Source organism: Alexandromys fortis, unplaced genomic scaffold (assembly GCF_014885135.2).
Source record: "Alexandromys fortis isolate MF-2015 unplaced genomic scaffold, M_Fortis_MF-2015_v1.1 scaffold_64, whole genome shotgun sequence".
Lineage (NCBI taxonomy): Eukaryota > Metazoa > Chordata > Mammalia > Rodentia > Cricetidae > Alexandromys > Alexandromys fortis.
The window spans coordinates 5,349,004-5,368,916 of NW_026067976.1; the positions used below are offsets into that span (position 1 = coordinate 5,349,004).

The following is a 19,913-nucleotide window of genomic DNA, read 5'->3' on the forward strand; positions in this document are numbered from 1 at the left end:
AAAGACTGATTATAGATTTAGAATGGATTGCAGACTGCCTTACTGTGGGAGAAGGGAAAAGCCTGGTGACACAAAGGTGAACCATGCTTAAAAACAATGAAGAACTTAGAGTCTAGTAAGTTCTCTTAGATGTTTGCTACCAGACAGGAGCTTGTAATGCCAGTGCTTTTACTCAAATCCTCAGATGTTTCCTCAATGTATCTTATTTCCTTAATGTAAAGTTTAAAGCACGTGCTGCATTTGTTTCTTTCATGAAAATGTTCTATAGATATATGCTCCTTCAAGGAAATTAAGTCTATAAAGCTTATGGTTTGTTTATATAAGTATTCAGTTTTTGTTTTTTAATAAAAAAGACATGCAACTCACTCAAGAAGCAAATTTTAAAATTTCATGTTGCATTTTAATGGATTATGTTTTGTAAGCAGCATACATGGATGCTAAAATCGAATGAAACAGGGATTATGTAGCCAACTTTAGACCAGCGTTGGCATCTCAGCATTGGACAGAACCACAGCAGTAGTAATAAACCTGTAAACCTGGTTTCAGCAAAAAATGTAATTACCCAAACTCTTCCTACAGCTACTGCCAAGTCTGCAGATGAATTTTTCTTTCTTTACCACCTTTGAGGAGCAAATATGTGCCCCTAGACTTGGACCACGTAGGGAAGAGGCATGAGGGGAACCCGGAAAAACAGCCCGTTGCACCTGCCTGCCCAGAGTGCGAGCTTTTGAACATCCGCGTGTTGGCAGTCTACTTTTATGGGTGCCGCAGTCAGACATTAATGATTTCCAACATCAGTTCTGAAGACTTCATTATGCATAAGGCCACAGGGGAGAAGTGCCAGTCAGTTTGAAATATTAGCTTCATGGTCTCAAGTGCAGTTCACGTTCTCCCCCTAACTAATTGTGAGTGTTTCTGTGTGTCTCTTCCCACATTCCGAGAGCTGCATGCCGACTGGAGCTGATTAACAGGGTGGATGGTGGGGCTTGCTGTGAGAACTGCTTTCATCCCACCTCCTTCCATACAGTGTAGAGCCATATTAGTAACAGATCATGGGTGTATTTATAGACGGTCCCTCATCCATTAAGGGGTCATCACATGCATTATAGAAGGTGGTGCCTGTAATCAGGGTTTGTGGAGTCTTTGGTGTAGAGTCCTTTGAATCTAAAACTCAAATTCTCTGTATACCTCCGCTGAAGTTTTCATCACCAGCCTAGGAGATCAGCTTTTTCAACTACCTATCATTTTCTTTCTTCTTCGCTCCAAAATAATTTCTACAAGTAAGCCTTCTCTCTCCTTCTCATTAAGTCATCTAATTAATTCAACTTTGACAGAAACAGAGAGAACGTTGTGACTTAAGTAGAACACGAGTTATTGTAAAATGTACCTAATTTGCTCCCAATTACATAATTCTTTATCCCAAAAGTAGTGAATAAAATCTGCAGATCTAAATATTATCCGAGTCATAAGGAATTTTCTCTAATCACAATCATTTCTGACTCCATGATCTCCTGATTCCCTGAAAAGGGTTTTAATATGCTATCATTGCTCTTTATTAATGTCCCTTAGCGGGGAAGCTTTTATTAGGATCAGGCTTACAGTCTATGAGAAGGTTAAGTCTTTGCCTTGAGCCCTGATGGTCTTTTCTAGTAAGAGGACTGAGTCTTATAATGGCAAAGGATTGATGTTATAATGATTCCAAAGGGCCCCTTTATGATGAAATTCTAAATACGCAAACCCCCATTAAACCTGTAGAAGTTCATGGACTAGCTCCATTGAAATGACATATCGTTATATTGGGTATAGTGTGCTTATTATAAAGTGTGGCAGAAGAGGAAATTATTGGTCATATTAGCAGGAACGAAGAACCACTCATAGCCATAAATTCAAAATTGATGGCCTAGACATTTGAGGTAGAAGCAGTAACAATATTCAGTTTATAAGTAATCAAAATCTTAAATTCTGACCTCAGAAATTATACTAAGAATACTATTGCTAAAAAACTTGATTTTAGAACTTTAACAGTAATCATGAAAAGAATTCTATAAAAAGTTATTCAAGATACGTGTTAAATGTTAATCTATTAGAAATTAGCACAGTGTGCTTGGGTCCATATGTCTTAAAAACTGACCACTTGGCACCGCTATGTGTGGAATCCAATCGACTGGTAAAGAAAAGGCATCAAGTTCTCCAACTCGCTTTGCAATTTAAAGCTCACTTGGCATGCTCCCAATGTTAAGAGAACTTATAAAATTGTTTCAAACTGACATTTAAAAACCTTAAAAATATCCAAGGCAATACTAAAATTAGTGAAATAACAATTTTTCTTTTACATGCTTTCCATATTAATTTCTTCTTGTTTTACGCTATAGAGTGGGTGGTTTTTCATAACTATTCCACTTTCCGCACTCCTTACTTCAGTGAATAAGGATGGTTGTAAGTGCCGCACCACTGCACAGGAACAGCTGTTAGGTGGGATCCACTGTAGTTAGTATATTCCTGCACTGATCACCAGAGTCACTGGAACTGGACTTTTAAAGAAAATAATATTTTTAAGAAGTCGTGGAAAACTAAGAGCTATAAACTACCACTAAGAGCCAGTTTTCTAAGATTACTGAAAAGCACTTTTGTACGCCTACATTAATAAAAAAACAAGCATTTGAGTATGTTCTTATTTCCGTGACCTTCACAGAAATTTTAGAAGTGGAGTCTTCAGAATTGCAGGTTTGCATTTACTATAATTTATTGGAGGGTTCTAGAGTAATTCCTGTTATTGAAAATTTAAATGAAAAGTTATATGCTAATATTATTTACATTACATAATTATTATTTTCATTAGGTAGACACCCATCTCAGTATGTATGTGTTCGAAAAATATATTTTGTCATGGGCATTACTTGGCTAGATTAGCAATATAGTCAAAAGTTTATGTTATTATATATTTATTACCTATTCTGTGTCACATCTTACACTCACATTTCCAGTTCATTAATCAACCCATAAAATTCTACCTGTTGTTTATCATTCTGTTCTTTACCTCAGTGAATGTTATTTTTCTGTGTGTGTGTGTGTGAGTGTATCCCTTATTATTTTGGGGGTTTTATTACTTAACCATCACTTTGGAAGACTGTAGATCCTCTCAAAGTATTGAAATTTTAAGCAGGCCTCAATTTCTGCTTTGTTGTAATTGTGAGTTTGAAGTTCTGTTTCTTGCACTTTATGGAAATCCAGGTAAATTATAAACCCTCTTAACTTGGTTGATAGTTCAGGAGGTGTATGGGTGTGAGTGTGTGTGTGTGTGTCTAACTCAATTTTTTGTTGTGTATTTAGAACTTCTGCTTTTTTCAGATGAAATTCTACAAAAAGGGAAGTGAAGGGGAGAGGGAGGTGTGGTGGAGGTGGGTATAAGTCATTGACTAGAAGGCTTACTAAACACATATGATACCCTAGGTTCAACCCCTGGCACCCTAGCACCCTATGCTTTAACACAGAAATAGGGTGATTTTCTCTTCCCTTTGGTTTTCCCCCAAGCCTTTTATAAGATAGAAATAATTTTTTTTCAGTAGACACCATGCTTATCCTCTTGTTGGAGGACAGCTCTCTGGCCCGTTCATGGATCTTGTTTTCTCTACAGATCTGGGACTATAAGCCTAGCACATGGGTCTAAATCTTGTGATCGTTTGTGGGTGATTTTCCTAATGTATGGACATTATGACCCATCTGTTCCCATTATTGCTGTTTTTTCATACTAGACTCCCATTTTGCTTTTTCCGTATCTAGAAAATGTTGGAAGCGTTAGGAAAGGGAGTAAGTACATCTTAGAATTCCTGTGAAGATAGCACCCTAACCTTGCCCTTTAAATTGTAGTAACTCTGCAGCCTCATTGTTCTGTGGGGCTTTGAAGAGTAGGGGAGAAGGTGGAGAAAGGGATCTGGGTGAGCCCCTGAGAAGGTGGACGCCTCAGGCATGACTGTTCCCTTACAAGGAGTGTAACTGCTTTCCTGTATTAGCTGTCTCTCCATTCAGCAGTATGCGTTCTAAACACCCATCATGGGCTGAGGCAGTTGTTGTTACATAAAGCCAAGCTCCTGTGACCTCAGCCAATGCAGCATGTGGCTGGCACATGCACAGTTGACATAGAAGTGCCAAAACTCTTGAGATATTTGACTAGATTTAGGTAAAGAAAAGAGAACCTCAAGTGAAGCTCGAAAAGGAGAGGACTCATGAGAAAGCAGAAAGATACTTGAGAGCTGTCTTGATATTAAAGTCTGAAAAAAACGAAGCCTTGCAGAGGGAACCTTGCTTGTGTCTGCAGCTTCTCCTTAGATTTTTTCCCCCTTCATTCCCCAGCTTAAGTGGTCTCGCTTGGCCCCCACACTCCCCCTGTAAATTATGTTTGAATGATAAATGTGTGTTTGCATTTTTTTTTATTTTCTTTGGATTTGGGTCTGGGTTTTGAGGGACGGAATTCAAGACAGTTTTGTCTGTGTATCCCTAACTTTCCTGGAACCCACTCTATGGCCTCAAATGTAGAGATCTACCTGTCTCTACCTCCTGAGTGCTTGGATTAAAGGAGTACCACCATGCCCAGTTGGGTTTTTGGTAGTTTGTTTGTTTGTTTTGTATTTTTTGAAGTCTTTTTGATATCCTTTATTGACCACAAGTGGTCCTGAAATGTCTTTGTTTTGTCTTGAAACTTAGTATAGAGCCTGGAAATACCCACTGAATGATCAAATATTAAAGTGCTAGGAGATCAGTGAGTAACTTTGGTTGGCACAGAGGGTTCATGTCAGAGTTTTATTATTCTGGGAAATAAAACAACCCTGCTCAAGGTCATGTAACCATGTTTAGCCTACACATGTTCATGATGTGTGTGTCTGTGTGTATACATGTGCAAGAGTGTGTATTGGAGGGGTAAGCTATGTGAAAAGACTGGGGGATGTAATAGAGACCTTTAAAGCACATTTTAGGAAAATTGGCTTGGTTTTACTTGTATTAGACATAAGAGGAAAGACAAAACCTACTGAAGAAGCATTGCAGTAATGAGGGCATGAGGGTCTAAACACCTGTTTTGAAGAGGTAGAAGTTAGATTGGAAAGAAGGAATTGATCCGTGACAAACTGCAATGGGACTAATAAGTGACTGATTATGCAAGAGAGCAAGAACTAATTAGAGTTGGTTTTGAATGTTCTTGCTAATAATATTGAGAGAAAAACAATTCCAGCAAAAGAGAATCTTGTATCTGCAGTTCTCATCGTGGATCTATAAAATCGCCCACTAGAAGACAATGCAGACATAGATATGTGCATAGTCCTTGCTTTGCTATTGGGATGCTAGATAATTTTACCTTTTTCCTTTTTCTTAAGTTTATATAATTTTTAAAAAGAGACTTCCTATGAGAAATTAGTACAATAAAAAAAAGGTGGGTTTGAAACATTTTTGGCTGAGTTTCCTAGTCCTGCCTTTCTGAGCAATACAACTCAATTCTGTGTTTAGATTTGAGAATATGGAGATGAAGTTACAGGATTGTGTGAGGATAACGGAATTCCGAGGGGCAGATTAACACCTGAGGGAAGCGTGAGAGGCTGTGTCTCTGGAAGCCCGATCCTTCCTTTTACCTCTCAGTAGATTTCCTCTGCAGATCAGAATGTCAGTTATCTGCAGCCCTGCTTCATCTTCCCCCGAAGCATATTCCCGCCCCTCTTCTTGGCTTGATCTTGTTTCTCTGCTTTCCACTCCCTTGGTTTAAGGCAGGTGTGGCACTCTTCGAGCCTCTGGAGTGCTGCACCTGAAAGAATTTTGAGACCCAAGACCTATGGTAACAGTTTCATACCCCGGGTAACTTGCCACAGTTGTCGAGCAGCTGGTGGTGTAACTGGGGTTGTAGCCCCTGGTGTCTGAGTTTAGGGACTCTATCCCCTAGTCTGGAAAAGAGCACTTACACTTTATACTCAAAATCATTGCTTTGGGGCTACTCTTTCTAAACTTTCACCTCTGTTTCCAGCTCTCTTTCTCCAGATAGTAATCCACAAAAGTTCCTTGCAAGAGCTTTATCATTCAACCTATCATGTGTCTACAGTAAAATTAAGAAAATGGACCTACAAATGGAAAAATCTTATTTTTTAAAATTTTACACATCACTGTAGATAAAATCAAAAATGATATGAATGTTAATGTTCATGCTTTGTTGAGCAGGGAGTAGATTACATTTAGGGAAATAGATAAAGCTCCAGGTGGTGTCTTCACAGATTGTCCGGATAACTAGTGTCTGTAGGAGAAGCACTAAGCCCTGTCTGTGCGGTTTTCCATTGTGACTGACAAATGTTGAAACGCCTGTCTAGGTATACAGTGATCACAACGTTTATGTGTTTATAACAAAAGAAAGTATGTCCTGATAACAATTAACATCTTGGTTATTATTTATTTATTTTCATGTCATTTTACTGATAAGCTGAATACGCTCTGTCAGTAGGTCTCTAGTCTCTAGTAGAAAATATTCTAAACTTCATAAGATAAAATAAGTTCTGAATAATGATAATTGAAATCAGTTTGGAAATCAGTGTGTTTGTATGTGTGGTATACACATGTGTACATGTTTATATATGTGTGTAACTATAGAAAGCAGAGATTGTGAAGTAAATATTTTATGCTGTTTGACTGAATAGGTGATAACTACCTTTTTAAGCAGTAAACATAGTTTCTGAAAGAAATTATGTGAAATTTATATTCTACAGATTTTTTTTCCAGTGTGTTTTGAAAATTATAAAGGCCCAGGAAAATAATTAAACTGAAGTTAGAGAATGTGAAGGGCTTTTCTGATGTCCGAGAGACCCCTCCTAGTGAACACTCGCTAGAAATGCGGTCTCTTGGTCACAGTGGATCAGAACGTCTGGGAGAAGCAGCCCCGTTATCTGTGGTCTCACAGGCCTTTCAGGTGGTTCTGTGCCCACCATGATTGAGAACCTCTGCCTTGATTCCATCTGCCTGTATTGCTCCCTGCCTTGTATCCTAATTCACTCAGAAGACCATGCCTTCCTGACAGACTTGTGCTCTCCCCCTGGACCACAGCCCCTTTATGGAGTCTCTTACAGGGTGAGCATCTCCTACGTCTGTCTGTCTTTGAACGTGGAGGCCACAACAGAAATTACTTTTCATCTCCATACAGCCCCTGCTCAGTGGTCTGTTAGGAAGTGCTGATGAGCGAGTGAATGTGTGCATGAATGAAGGACAGCATTTTAGGGGGAGCTGTGATCAATAAGGTCAGCTGCTCTGGAGAGATCACGTAGAATAATGAATGAAAAATCTATTGGATTTCACAGTTAGGCAGGTGTTGGTGACCTTTGAAATGCTTGCTTCAGCAGAGTGATGGGCAGGAAGCCCAGATTTCTGGAAGTTAGGGTTGTCCAACATGATAAGGACTTAGACATTTCTTACTGACTGCTTATCTGAACATACAGAAACAGAATTTTCCTGGGTGAAATTACTGAATTACTTTTTTGGTTGGTAAACTGTCTCAATTTAGCCTGTGATCTTAAGATGTATGATCATTGTAACATGATGTACTTTCTAGTGATAAAATTAAATGAACTGATTATGAACCCTAGAATGATACAGGATATGCCGCAAGTGCTAACATGGCCATTTCCCTTATTCGTTCATCTTATGGTTATTTTTTTTCACTAAGGCTGTTACAGACATCACTCTGTGCAGTTTATAAAAAGTCAGCTTCTTTAGAATATTCCTTATTTCAGTCACTGCAGAAATTATGAATTTTATTTGGACTGGGAAAACATATCTTCAGTTGAACCAGGCAATATATTTGAAATTGCATCTATCTGCCCAGAGAAGTTCCTCCAAAGGCAGTTGAACCAGTGGCAGTGTTTCCAGTAATTCTGATGAATGGGAAATATAATTTATGACTGTATTTTAATTTTTAGTTTCAATTTGAGAGAGGGAAGGAATAAGGGATTGAGATTGAGGGAGACTGATTGATTGATTGATTGATTGATTGATTGATGATTATTAGATTCATGTAACTGATACGTTCTGAATCTCAAGCACATCATTAGGACTGGTGTGTGGCGTTTCTCAGATTATCTTTTAGCCCAGCACACTCAGTTCATAGGATTCCTGTTTACAACCTCTTATATTAGCTACAAATACAGAGGAAAAGAAGAATCCTCACTAGTTGTCAGTAACGTCCTGAATTTGATCTTACAGCCCATCATTCCACCATTGTTATGGTCAGGGAACAAGACAAATTTGTTTTTCCTCGTTGACCTAACTTGTGCTTCTAACCATGCACGAGTTAGTTCTGAATCCTTCATAGTTGGGGAGATAGTGAAGTTCAACAGAGTCCAGCTTCGGATTGGCTCATCTTATGTTCATTAATAGACTAACTTCTTATTTTGATTTCTCCACATGCTGTCAAAATTTGGTGACTCAGCTGTGTGTGATTGCATGTGGCTTAAATACCAGAATTCAGGAGGCAGAAGCAGGCAGATCTGAGTAGGCGGGCAGCTTGGTCTACACAAGAGTTCCAAAGCAACCAGGACTACATAGTTAATCCCTGTCTCAAAACGCTGGACCCATGAAGCAGACTTTCTTGATGTAGGGTGGAACCTGAATGGAATGATACTCTGTGGTGTTGTGATCAGGGTGTGTTAGGGCAGATACCTGCCAACTGTGCTGTTCAGTCTTCATGGCCTCCTCTGTGCTGTATCTCCTGGACTCTCGAGAACCTTTCATTGTGGACTGGTAGGGCTTTGTCATTACTATTGTTGACTGACTAGCCAAACATCTTCTGCTCTAGCATCTGAGAAAAAAAAATATATATATATATATATGTATATATATATATAATTTCCTGATCTTCATTTATTTGTATATTATATAAATATATATTTATATATAAACGGTATTTAGGGGAAAAATATTTTTGCCTTATATACTTGTCCTGTCACAGTTAACTGAAAATCTCTGCCCCCTCTCCATTCTCATTTGGTCTCTTCCTCTTTTGAAACCACCAGCCCCTTAGCCTCTTAATGACTTGGAACATGGGGTAACACTTTCTTTCCCTTTGGTTACTGAGCACATCAGAATGTAAAGTTTGCATTCACCTTGCAAAGTTGCAAAATGCCAAATGCATGCATGAGATTCAGGATTTGATGTCATACCCTTTCTCCGTGAGTCTTTCAATTTCTCATTTGTTGCGGCCTGAGCACAAGCACAAGATTATTTGATGGAGTTCGGGAGGGATGGTGACAGGGAAGTGGCAGAGGAGCAGATTTCCCCCAGCTTAACACTAGGCTCAAGCCGATCAGAAGGCTGCACCGCTCTGCATGCTGTACTTGCAGAGCCAGATAGTAACACCCCTCCCTTGCCGTTTGCAGCAGAAATGCCCTGTGGAGTGAGAGAAGACTTCAGACTGCAGGCTTGTGAATCCCTTATCTTTCCCAAACGTTAAATTAATTTTTAAAGCTATTTATTCAAAGTTGACTTAACCACCAGAACAGGAGAGATCAGACAAATCAGCTGCAAGAAATGAAGTATGGGGAAACCCGAACTCTTTGACAAAGTATTCCTGGGAGTAAATGTGTTGAATGAAGCCAGCGGGTAAATGATAAGGGCCTTTACACTGTGGATGTAAGAAAGCAATTTATCAAGAGTACATGAACTCTCTAGTGGCTTCAAGTCAGGAAGAAATGAGAGTGGAGGAGGAGCCCTAAAAAATACATTAGAAATACTTTTAAAAAAGAAAAAAAAAACCCTTCTGTGTGCATGCTCTTCTGAGTATCTCCATTACTATGCAGAGGTGCTGGGGTGTTTAAATTGGGGGTGCTCACCTTGGGTTTGGACTGTAGGCAATACTTCTATGAGGCGAAGTGTTAGAGAAAGGGTTTGACACAGGCCATTCAGTAGCCTAGAATCTTCAGGAACCCTGGGTATTCTCATGTGTATCTCTAACTTAAGACAAAGCACTGTCTGATATCTATTTGCCTGACTTAGGAGGTTAGATGTTCATTCCACAGTTTACAGTGTTTGCAGTTTTACTCTCCAGGGTTTATACTCTCTAGTGTATAATTCGTGCAGTTAATTGCCACACCTTTTGGGTCCTCATGAGGAGTTATGGGTGCCTTTCTTGGGCCTTCTCTTGAGTCTTACAGTATCTCTCAGCCCTGCCTCCTTGATCATTTACAGTGGAGAAGCAGGGGACACATACTTTATATTCTCAGCAGGAGGATTCCCAGTAACTCAGATATGAATTGGGAATGAAACTCTGGATCTTACCTTAAGGGCTTTAACATTAGGGGAGAGATGTCGTTTTGTAGAGCTGAGGAGTTACTGACATGTGAAATTCCAAATATCTTCTCTAAGAATGGCCATCCTCGACTCTCTCCACAAGGTAATTTCATTAGCTGAAATCACAGAAACTTCCGGGTGTTTCTATTTTCATCTGACACCCTTGTAAGAACATACTAACAAGGTAACCAAGTAACTTCCGGATACCATGCTAGTGAAGGCAAAGCTATCCCAGAGGAAAACAGGAGAGAAATTTGGAGAAAATCTCCCTTAGCTAATTTGAGTTGTATTTTTTAGCCCTCCACACAGGTGTCTGCCTTATTCTTTCTGACTCAGGCTTGGTTGTGGTTGTTTTGGGTGAGATAATTTCTGTGTAGCCCAGGCCTGGCTTGAATTCACACTTCTCTATATCAGTCCCCTGAGTCCTGCGATTACAGATACACAGTCTTCACCCTGCGGTGTTGGAGCTAGGCCTTTAACTCTGTGGCGTAGGAGATAACCTTCCTCTCCTTTAAGCCATTTAGGAATTATAAGGGGTGTTGGCAGAGGTGACTCCTTTTCTGTCGTGAAAGACAGTCTCACTAAATAGTTCACAGTGGCCCTAGGATGCATCGCGCCACTGCACCAGGTTGAGGAGGTGACTCTTGAACAAGCGATAACGGTAGAGCCTATTTTTGCAGTGAGAATTTGGATTCCTGTGTTTGTGTAAGGGAATAGAAAGCACTGTGATAACTTGAGCTAGAGTTTAATTAGCGAATTAATTAGTCATATTTTTAGAAAAAGCCACAGTTATTAAAAAAAATCCTCAGCGACTTTCTATAAGTTAAATGTTTTGTCTGATGTTGTCTCTCATTTGTAAATACCAAATTAAAAATTGGACAGAACGGGAAGAGGGTGCTCTTGCTTAAATATCTATGGTTATGAGCTGTGTGACAAGATAATGTCCAATAATGCTTCTAATGTTTTTGTCCTCTCTGTCTCCTTACCCCCACCCCATTCCTGGGACATCGGTGGGATGACCACAGCCTTGGATAAGCTCAGCACACAGCACCTGTACCACCCCACTCAAGTGGAGATCGTGCAGTCCAATGTGGTGTTTGACATCAGCAGCTTGATGCTCTACGGGACACAGGCGGTGCCAGTGAGGCTAAAGATACTGCTGGACCGGCTCTTCAGTGTCCTGAAGCAAGAGGAAGTGCTGCACATACTACATGGCCTGGGCTGGACCCTGCGGGACTATGTCCGTGGATACATCCTTCAGGTAGGGGAGGATTTGAGCCTTGAATCTGGGCCACCTCTGGGTGGGTTTGATTAGAGTTCTGTCTACACCTGGTTTTCTTCTCTTGTATATCCAGCTAGGTATACTCTCACTGGTCGGGGAGCCGGCTATTGCGAAGCCTCAACAGTATATAACTGAAGTGAAAAGTGGTCTGTTGACTGGTGTTGCTTTGTGCATACATTTAAGTTCAGCTCTTCGTCTCCAGAGTGGGCTGTCTTTTTGTTTTGTTTTGTTTTTTGTTTTTCTGGGAAAGGGTTCCTCTGAATAGCCCTGGCTTTTCAGGAACTTGATCTGTAGACCAGGCTGGGCTTTAACTCACAGAGAACTTTCTGCCTCTGCCTCCAGGGTGCTGGGGTTAAAGTCCTGCATCACCACTGCCTGGCTCAAAGTGGGCTGTCTTATTTCCCTTACTAAGTCTTACCATCTTTGAGATACATGGGGAGTTTTGAAAATCTGATGTTACCCTCCAGCTGGGTTTGTGAAGGTGTTTCTCTTGAGTTCTGTGAACCCTCACTATTTCTACTATTTCTTATGGCTTCACCCAAATCATAAGAACTATCACTTACATAAACTGTCTGCATATCCTGCAAACTCTAATGTATTCTCAGAGCTGGAAATACTGGAAAATATACACGTGGATGGCCATCTTGTGACCTGGAGCCCCTCCTTTATTCTAGTGACATTTCTAATGTGGTGAGGGCTTCAGATTTATCTGGGAAGCCTATGCCCTCTGCCCTACCAACAGGACCCATCTCACATTACCTTTTGGGTGCTATACCATAAGTCATTGCCTCTGAAATTTCTCATGTCTGTCTGCTTTCCTAAAACCTTTAAGGGATAAATGTTGAGAAAAACACATTGAGGGACCCAAAATCTGGATGATAGAATACTGTCTTATGTTGAAGGAAATTTCATTTGAGAGATAGAATCTAAAGTCTCCTTTCATGTTTTCTGTGGAGGTGTGTCCAGAACTGAGCATTCAAAAAGAAAGATGTTTATGAGCATGCCAGCCTGTCTAGTACCACAGATAAAGCTGATGCTTATGATCTGAGCCAGCCCATGCAATATGCAAGTCCTTAGCTGCCAAATACACGTATTACACAGACTGCATCTATATTGAGTGGCAAGTCCCCAGTCTCTCCAGGCTTTAATCTGGGATGAGAACATACACACTCATGGTTTTCTTTTACATGCTTCCTCTAGGATCAGTGAGGACAGAACAGCAGACAGTGGGTAGAAACAGGAAAAGCTGAAAAGGAGGTAGACCAACCTTTTACTCACATAATTGGTTGACTTTTTAGTTCAGTTTGAGCCTCAGCTTGAAACGCACAGAAGCTTTGGCCCACAGAAGATGGGCTGAGGATGACAATAATTAAATATGGCATTTTCAGTTTGCATGCGTTACTTTTCTGTTGCTTTGGTAAATCCCCATGACCAAGGTGACTTACAGAAGACTTCACCGTGGCTTATGGTGCAAAGGCAGAGACAACAGGTAGCAATGTGGCAAAAGGAAGAGAGCTGAATGTTCATATCTTAGCCATAAACATGAAACAGCGAGTACAACCAGAAATGACAAGACTTTAAACTCTTGAAGCCTACCGCCAATGACTTACTTTCTCCCATAAGGCCACACTTCCTAAACCTCCCCAAACGGCACCACTAACTGGGCACCAAGTGCTTAAATATATGAGCCTGTAGGAGACATTCTCATTCAGATGCTATTTCAGTGAAGCAAATGGGCAGATAAGTCTTAGGAGCCAGGCATTATGAAAGAGTGCAAGATCCAGAATGAAGAGCCAGGACAAAAAATCGCATGGAATTAGTTTTATAGCCATTGTTTATACGGAGACCCTTGGAGTACCAAGTCTTCCCTCAGTAGTTGCCACATCATTAGCATCTCTTTGGATACATACTATTCCTACAAAGAAAGAAACCTTACAGATGTCTGCCTAGAGTCCTTAGCTTAGCTTACAGTTTTCCTTTATTCAAAAGCCTGTCTAGTAACATCTTTACTGTCTCTGCAGTGGCGCTAGCATCTGCATCAATACTGTGTTTCAGTACTTGATCACTGATTTTTTCCTTAGATAACTATTATATATATTATTATATATATTATTATATATATTATTGTGTCTTCCTATTCAAGTAAACAAATGTGTAATGGCTACACTGGTCTACCATTGTAGCAACTCTGTATTAAGTCCTGTCACAGTTTGCTGCCAGTTAATAGAAAACCTGAGGATTTTTATCCATGTAACACTGCTGTTTTCTACTGTTCTGATTTGACCAGAGCTTTTATAAAAATATGAAATAATTATTTATGTATTAATTTCCCCAGTATTCTATTATATATCTAAAATATAGAAAACATACGTCTTTCAAACATACTGTAGATTTTATTTTGTATAAGAGATAGTTGCATGAGAAGTGTGAAAGAAAAAGTTAGCAAAAAAACTCAAATCAACATATATATATGTATATATATATATGTATATATATACATATATACACACAAAGAGAAATATAGAAGCTTCTTTATATAAAGCTTCTTAATGGGAAAGAAAATGTTACATATAAAGAATATTGCCATTAACATAATTATGGTTAATTTTCATTAATGTAAAATTTAACAAATCTTAAATTTAATGTGTTATTTCTTAAGATTCTAGAATTAGAAAATCATAGATTTTGCATTTTAGAGGAACTCTAAGCTTAGTTTCTTTCTTCTTTTATTGATAGAATTGACATAGTATTGATTTTCTTTAAATGGCATGTTCTGTCGTTTAGCATTTGTCATATACTTGTTCTGTATAAAGCACTTCTGGGTTAGAATAAAAGCAAAAGGTTGCAGGACACAAAAACATTTAAAAAAATCTTCATTGAGAAAGCATTCATTTTGTAAAAGACAAAAGGACTTGGGCTATAAAAACATCCCCTTTCTTCTCAAGCTTTAGGCCAGCTCTTGATTACTAGCCAGTACTTTAGAATTACGTGTGGTAATGATGAGGTATGCACAAATGACTTTGAAATAATTATATGTAACATTTTTGTACAGGTAGACTATAAAATGTTCATCTGAGACCTGGGGAACCCTATAATGCACTATTAGTGTACAAGTCATTTTATCTGGCTAAAACTCAATTGTCTTGTAGCCCTCAAGGCATCAATTTTAGCATTATTGCTCTCAACAACAGTATATTGAATATTATGTCAGTTAAAGGAGAGTAATTATCAAGGCAGGTTAGGGTGGCTGTTAGTCTTACCACATATTGACTTGGTTAGCAGTTGGCTATAGATTGTGTTACCGGACAAATGAAGATGTACGGTGAGTTGAACTGGTCAAGCCAGGATATTAATCTAACTCTCTCTGGACCCAAACCTACATTCTTTATATATAGCCAGCTACTCCTAACTTTAGCAAGAGTTTTGAATGTGGAGGAGGGCATGTCGTCTGCTTTTTAATCTGGGAATGTGTGTTTGAGGGACAAGAGCAGGCCATTCACAACTCAGATGAAAGCTTTCATTTGTGTGTGATGTTCAAAGAAAAAGAAAGGTGACAGGGTTGCCACGCAGTCATTGTAAAGACTGGCGGATCTGCTCAGGAGCCTTTCACTTAGGTGGCATCTGGGTGCTCTGTAAGCCAGCCAGTTGAGTGCAAAATGCACAACATAAATTGAACCACAACCATATAAGAAAATGGGCCATTTCCTAAAGGTGAAAATCCCAGTGTTCTTCTGTGTACCGCTAAAGTCTTCATTCAGAAAGGAGAGCGCAAGCTTGCTCTGGAGAAGTAAAATGGGAATATTCACTTAAATGCTAAGTATATTTTTTGCGACTAAATAATAATAATAATTATTATTATTATTACAGGCTGTTCTATACAGATACATTTATTGGTAACCAATAAAAACAGTGGCCTTCATGCCATCTTGTTCCTCATATTCTTTCTGTCTTTGACTTAAGAACTAATAATACAGATGATTATCACTGTTGATTAGTCATTTAAAAATAAAATTTTTTTGCGTAGTCTCTCTTTAACTTGAACAGCTAACTTGCCTGGGTGCATGTACCATCCTGTCTTTGGAACTCTCCCCACTCCGAAACCTTCCAGGATTCTAAGAACCAGTTCTGACTTTGTGAATAATTAGCAGTGTCAGCAGGCTGTGAGCAGAGCAGAAGTAAAGCACATTGCCAGTCACCGGGGGTCCTAATGGAGCAAGCCCTGCATTTCTAGCATTTCTCTCTCTCTCTTTTTTTTTTTTTGTTTTTTGGGTTTTTTTTTTTTGTTGTTGTTGTTTTTTGTTTTTTCGAGACAGGGTTTCTCTGTAGCTTTGGTGCCCGCCCCGGAGCGCTCTGTAGACCAGGCTGGCCTAAAACTCCCAGAGATCCTCCCACCTCTGCCTCCCCGAGTGCTGGGATTAAAGGCACAGGCCACCACCGCCCGGCATTTCTAGCACTTCTCAAAGACTGACTTTAGCAAGGAGTCTAGCTTTAGAGGTGGGCGGAGCCTCTGCTGGAGCCCTTCCTGAGCAGGCATGATACACATTAGCATAATAAAAGCTCTGAGAACTTGAAGGAAGTACCTCTTCTCAGCATGGGGTACACTTAGGAAGGGGTTCCTCTACCTGTAAGTCCCCACTGTTCTGCCCACATGGGTGATTTCTTCCCCTGTAGGAATCAGTTGAAATCCAGTTTTCCACCAGGACTAGCTGAAACACTGGAGTCCTTCCTTCTGTTGTGATTTCTATCTCATGATTGCTTCCTTCAGGCTCCCCGCCACAGTTTAAATACAGTCAGTTGTTAAAATGTCTCTCCTGCCATTGGGGCAAAGTAATACAAATTCACTCACTCCATATCAGTTACAAGCAAATACTATGTGCTATATAATGATATTTTGCTGTGGTGCTCATGCAATGCCCAGCAATTCCAGTTGGGCAAAGGACTTAGTAGGGGCGGACCCAGCAGGTACAGCTGCGCTACTGAAGGTAGCAAGAAGCAAGGGCTTTCCGGCTTTCTAGCAGTGGTCTGTGCAGAATAAATATGTTTGTGGTATCTGTGCGTTAGAAAAATGTCAATATTAAACAAACACATACTTAAATGACCCCATGAGAAGTAAATTCAATGTTTGCTCTCTGGATCCCCATCCAGCCCCTCTTGTAAATTTCAGTAAATTAACATTTGGGACGTTGAGGTCCAAAGAGGTTATGTGACTTTTCTATGATCACAGAAGTTTCTAATTGGCACGGCGATGCACAGTGAGCTTCCCGAATGTAAGAACCACATATCTCGTATTCCCTTCTTAGCCCACACCCAGCCCGCATGTCGACTGTTCTCCAGTGTTCTGCGTGGGAAAGCAGATTCATGACTTGGATTCCTGGCTTAAAGTCTTAACAGGAGTATGAAATTAGGCCTTAGCCTTTATTTCACGTAAGTCCCTCACCTGTAAAACAGCATAATAATAGCACCTCACAGCTTTGTTGTGAAAATAAGACGAGGTACATGAAGGGCTACTAATGCAGCCAGTGACAGCTGTTAATATGATGGCAGAAAGATGATAAATTATGACAGACTGTCCCCTACCTGCTCATTTTAGTTTATAGAATAGCCTTGAATTCTGGAATTTTATATTTCACTATGCCCCTTAGAGCAGAATGCTTTTCCAACCAATCAGACACAAGGGTAGTTGTTCTTCTGTTTTAAATCAATTACATGTACATAATGTCACACACACACACAAACATGCATAGGCATTTGAACATATTTGAATGTAAATGAGAGGCAGAAGAGAATAGTGACAGAGACACTGGACACTGCAGGGGGACAAACTTGGTATGAATCTTAGTTTCATCTTTGACAGCTGTGACTTAAGAGCTGTAACAAGATATAACTTGTCAATATCAGTTTCTCCATCTATAAATACTATAATATAGTGAAATTAGGTTTAAATATGTCATGCCATAACTAGCCCATGGCACACTTTATTAATAATTATTGCTCTATGTATGTTGGCATGTGTGCTTTTTAAAAGAAATGGTGTGGTCTATAAGACACTGTTCTTTCTCTTTCATCAACGCTTTTGGTAACTCTCTGAGTCCCTGGTGCGGAATAAATGAGACTTGTTAAAAACAATTAGAGTAGGCTTTAACATGAGCCTAAGGTCGTAGGTAAGGCTGCAGCTCAGTGGCAGAGCATTTGCCTAACTGGTATGAGGCCCTGAGTTCAGTTCCCAGCACTAAAAAACAAAATAGGCAGATTTTTACATGAGTAATAGTTGGCCTCACAAGCTTTTAGGGAATTCCAGAAGCAGAAAGAAGAAAGTACCTATATACAGTTCATTTAAGGAGACTTTTAATCAGTTAATTACTGTGCACCAAGTCCACCAACACAGGTCTTTCCGAAAGCCCACGCGATAATGAGCAAGACAACCATGAACAGTTGATGGGAAGGAAATGACTTGATGAAAACTAAGAGACCGTGCAAATGACTGAAGGAGGGATCATTCGATCCCAGGTAAAGATAGGATAATCGTCATACTCCACAAGAAAGCTGTCCTTCATCCTGTCACCGGTGTGTGAATCTTTTTCAGAGGAAGAACATACGCATACATTGTCAGTATCCCCGTTTCTGGCAGGGACTTGCAGACGATAGATGATTTGGGGCAGTGCCTCATGTTTAAATTGTTTGTTTTCAGGAGTTCCTAGGTCATCTACAAACACCCTGGCAGTTCTCCTAGCCTTCCTATTAAAGAGATAGTTTGGGAGACTTTTATCCCTAGTTTTAAAGTTACCATAGCTAAAGGCCTTAGGCAGACTTGGAGCTGGAAGTTGAATGCAGGGATTTTGAATCTTGGCAAAGCTCTAAGTATTTGAGCAGGAATGAAAACAAAGTCTTTAGACATCAGGATGCAGCTTGATGTTTTATGCTCAGAGCTAGAGTGAAAATACTCTTCCCTTTACCCTTGTGCCATAGAACCAAACAGCTTACCAAATTCTGGGATGGGATGCTGAAACTTCAGGAATCGGGCTGTGTATTGAACACAGAAAGAGGCTTCTGCATACACCAGGAGAAACAGAAGTGAGCCCACCATTCCTTAGCAAATTGTAGTAAACCAGTTCAGGTTTACTTAGATGCACATTCTGTTTGGTTTGTCAAGACAGGATTTCTCTGTGTAGCCTGGCTGGTCTGGAAGTCTGTAGACCATTCTGGCCTTGAACTCTGATGTGTCTGGTGCTGCTTCTCAAATTCTGGGTTTAAAGATGTGTGCCACTACCACCTGGCCTGCGTATTCTTTCAGATGGCGTTGATTAAACTCTTGTTGTCTCCAGAGTAGCTCTCCTATATGTCCTTCACTGAAGTAAGATGGACAACTCCTGGACTTCGGGTTAAATCTGAAGTGAGCCACCAATTAGCTTTCTAAGTATACCAGAATGACATAGCTATAAGTTTCTTTTTCTTGGTGGTACCTTCTTAAGAAGACTTTTCAGAACAAACAGTTATAACATCATAGGTTCATGGTGCAGCTCAGTAAATTTAATTCCTTAAGTAGATCAGGCTTTAGTCCCTGTCTCTGCCCTTTAAGTTTCTAGGACGACATACATTTCATGGTTTCCCTATGCTCCCATACATTTTATTTGAGCCACAGTGTGTTTTTCCTCCGTTTGTCAGGAGGGGCAGGTGTTTCAACAGTGAAGTATGAGGAAGGTTTTAAGGCCAGGCTCTATTAGCTTTTTTCTTTTGGGGGTGCAGCTGCCTTCCACTTCAAATACTAATGTGTGAAACTGCAAAGGACTGAGAGGTAGAAATGAGATAAGGATCTGTAGAGGCTTCTGGAAGCTTTTACTCCGTCCATACAGATGGGACGAACATAACTAAAAGTACATTTGTCTGATTCATGTATGATGTTGGCATAGGCAACGCTGACAGCAATCAGAATTCAGTGTCACCACAGCCACGTGGAACTAGGCTGTGAAGATGTGTTCAAACAGGCGGTCCTTAGGGGGGAGCATGAGGAGCTTTCTTCCGTGCAAGGAGAACACTATATTTGATAGAGATAGGACTAAGTTTATGGGGAAATTGATTTCACCTGATTGCCAGCTCTGAGCATGGGTTCTGTGGGCATGGATTTTGATTAGTCGGTGCTTGTATACCCCTTTCTAAGTGAAGTGATTCTGATGGCTCACTAATCCAGCATTTGTTTTTACAACCCTGGGACCTGGTACATAATTACCTTACCATTGTGGTCCTGTTTCCCTCTAGGCCGTTTTTCTACTTATTGGTGGCAATGGAGTGATGGTTCACTGTTTTCTCTCGCTCCCGCTAGCACTTTCTCTTC

At 40.0% G+C, this 19,913-nt stretch overlaps 1 protein-coding gene across 10 annotated transcripts in view; it reads left to right on the forward strand.

The window, feature by feature from the left end:
* The window catches only part of Bnc2 (basonuclin zinc finger protein 2), a 403,030-nt gene that overhangs the window by 268,375 nt on the left and 114,742 nt on the right, over window positions 1-19,913 (forward strand). For all 10 annotated transcript variants that reach the window (XM_050157442.1, XM_050157444.1, XM_050157439.1 and 7 more), the window contains one exon: window positions 11,328-11,563. In XM_050157442.1, coding sequence (XP_050013399.1) covers window positions 11,328-11,563 — 236 coding nt within the window. The remainder of the gene's footprint in view (window positions 1-11,327; window positions 11,564-19,913) is intronic.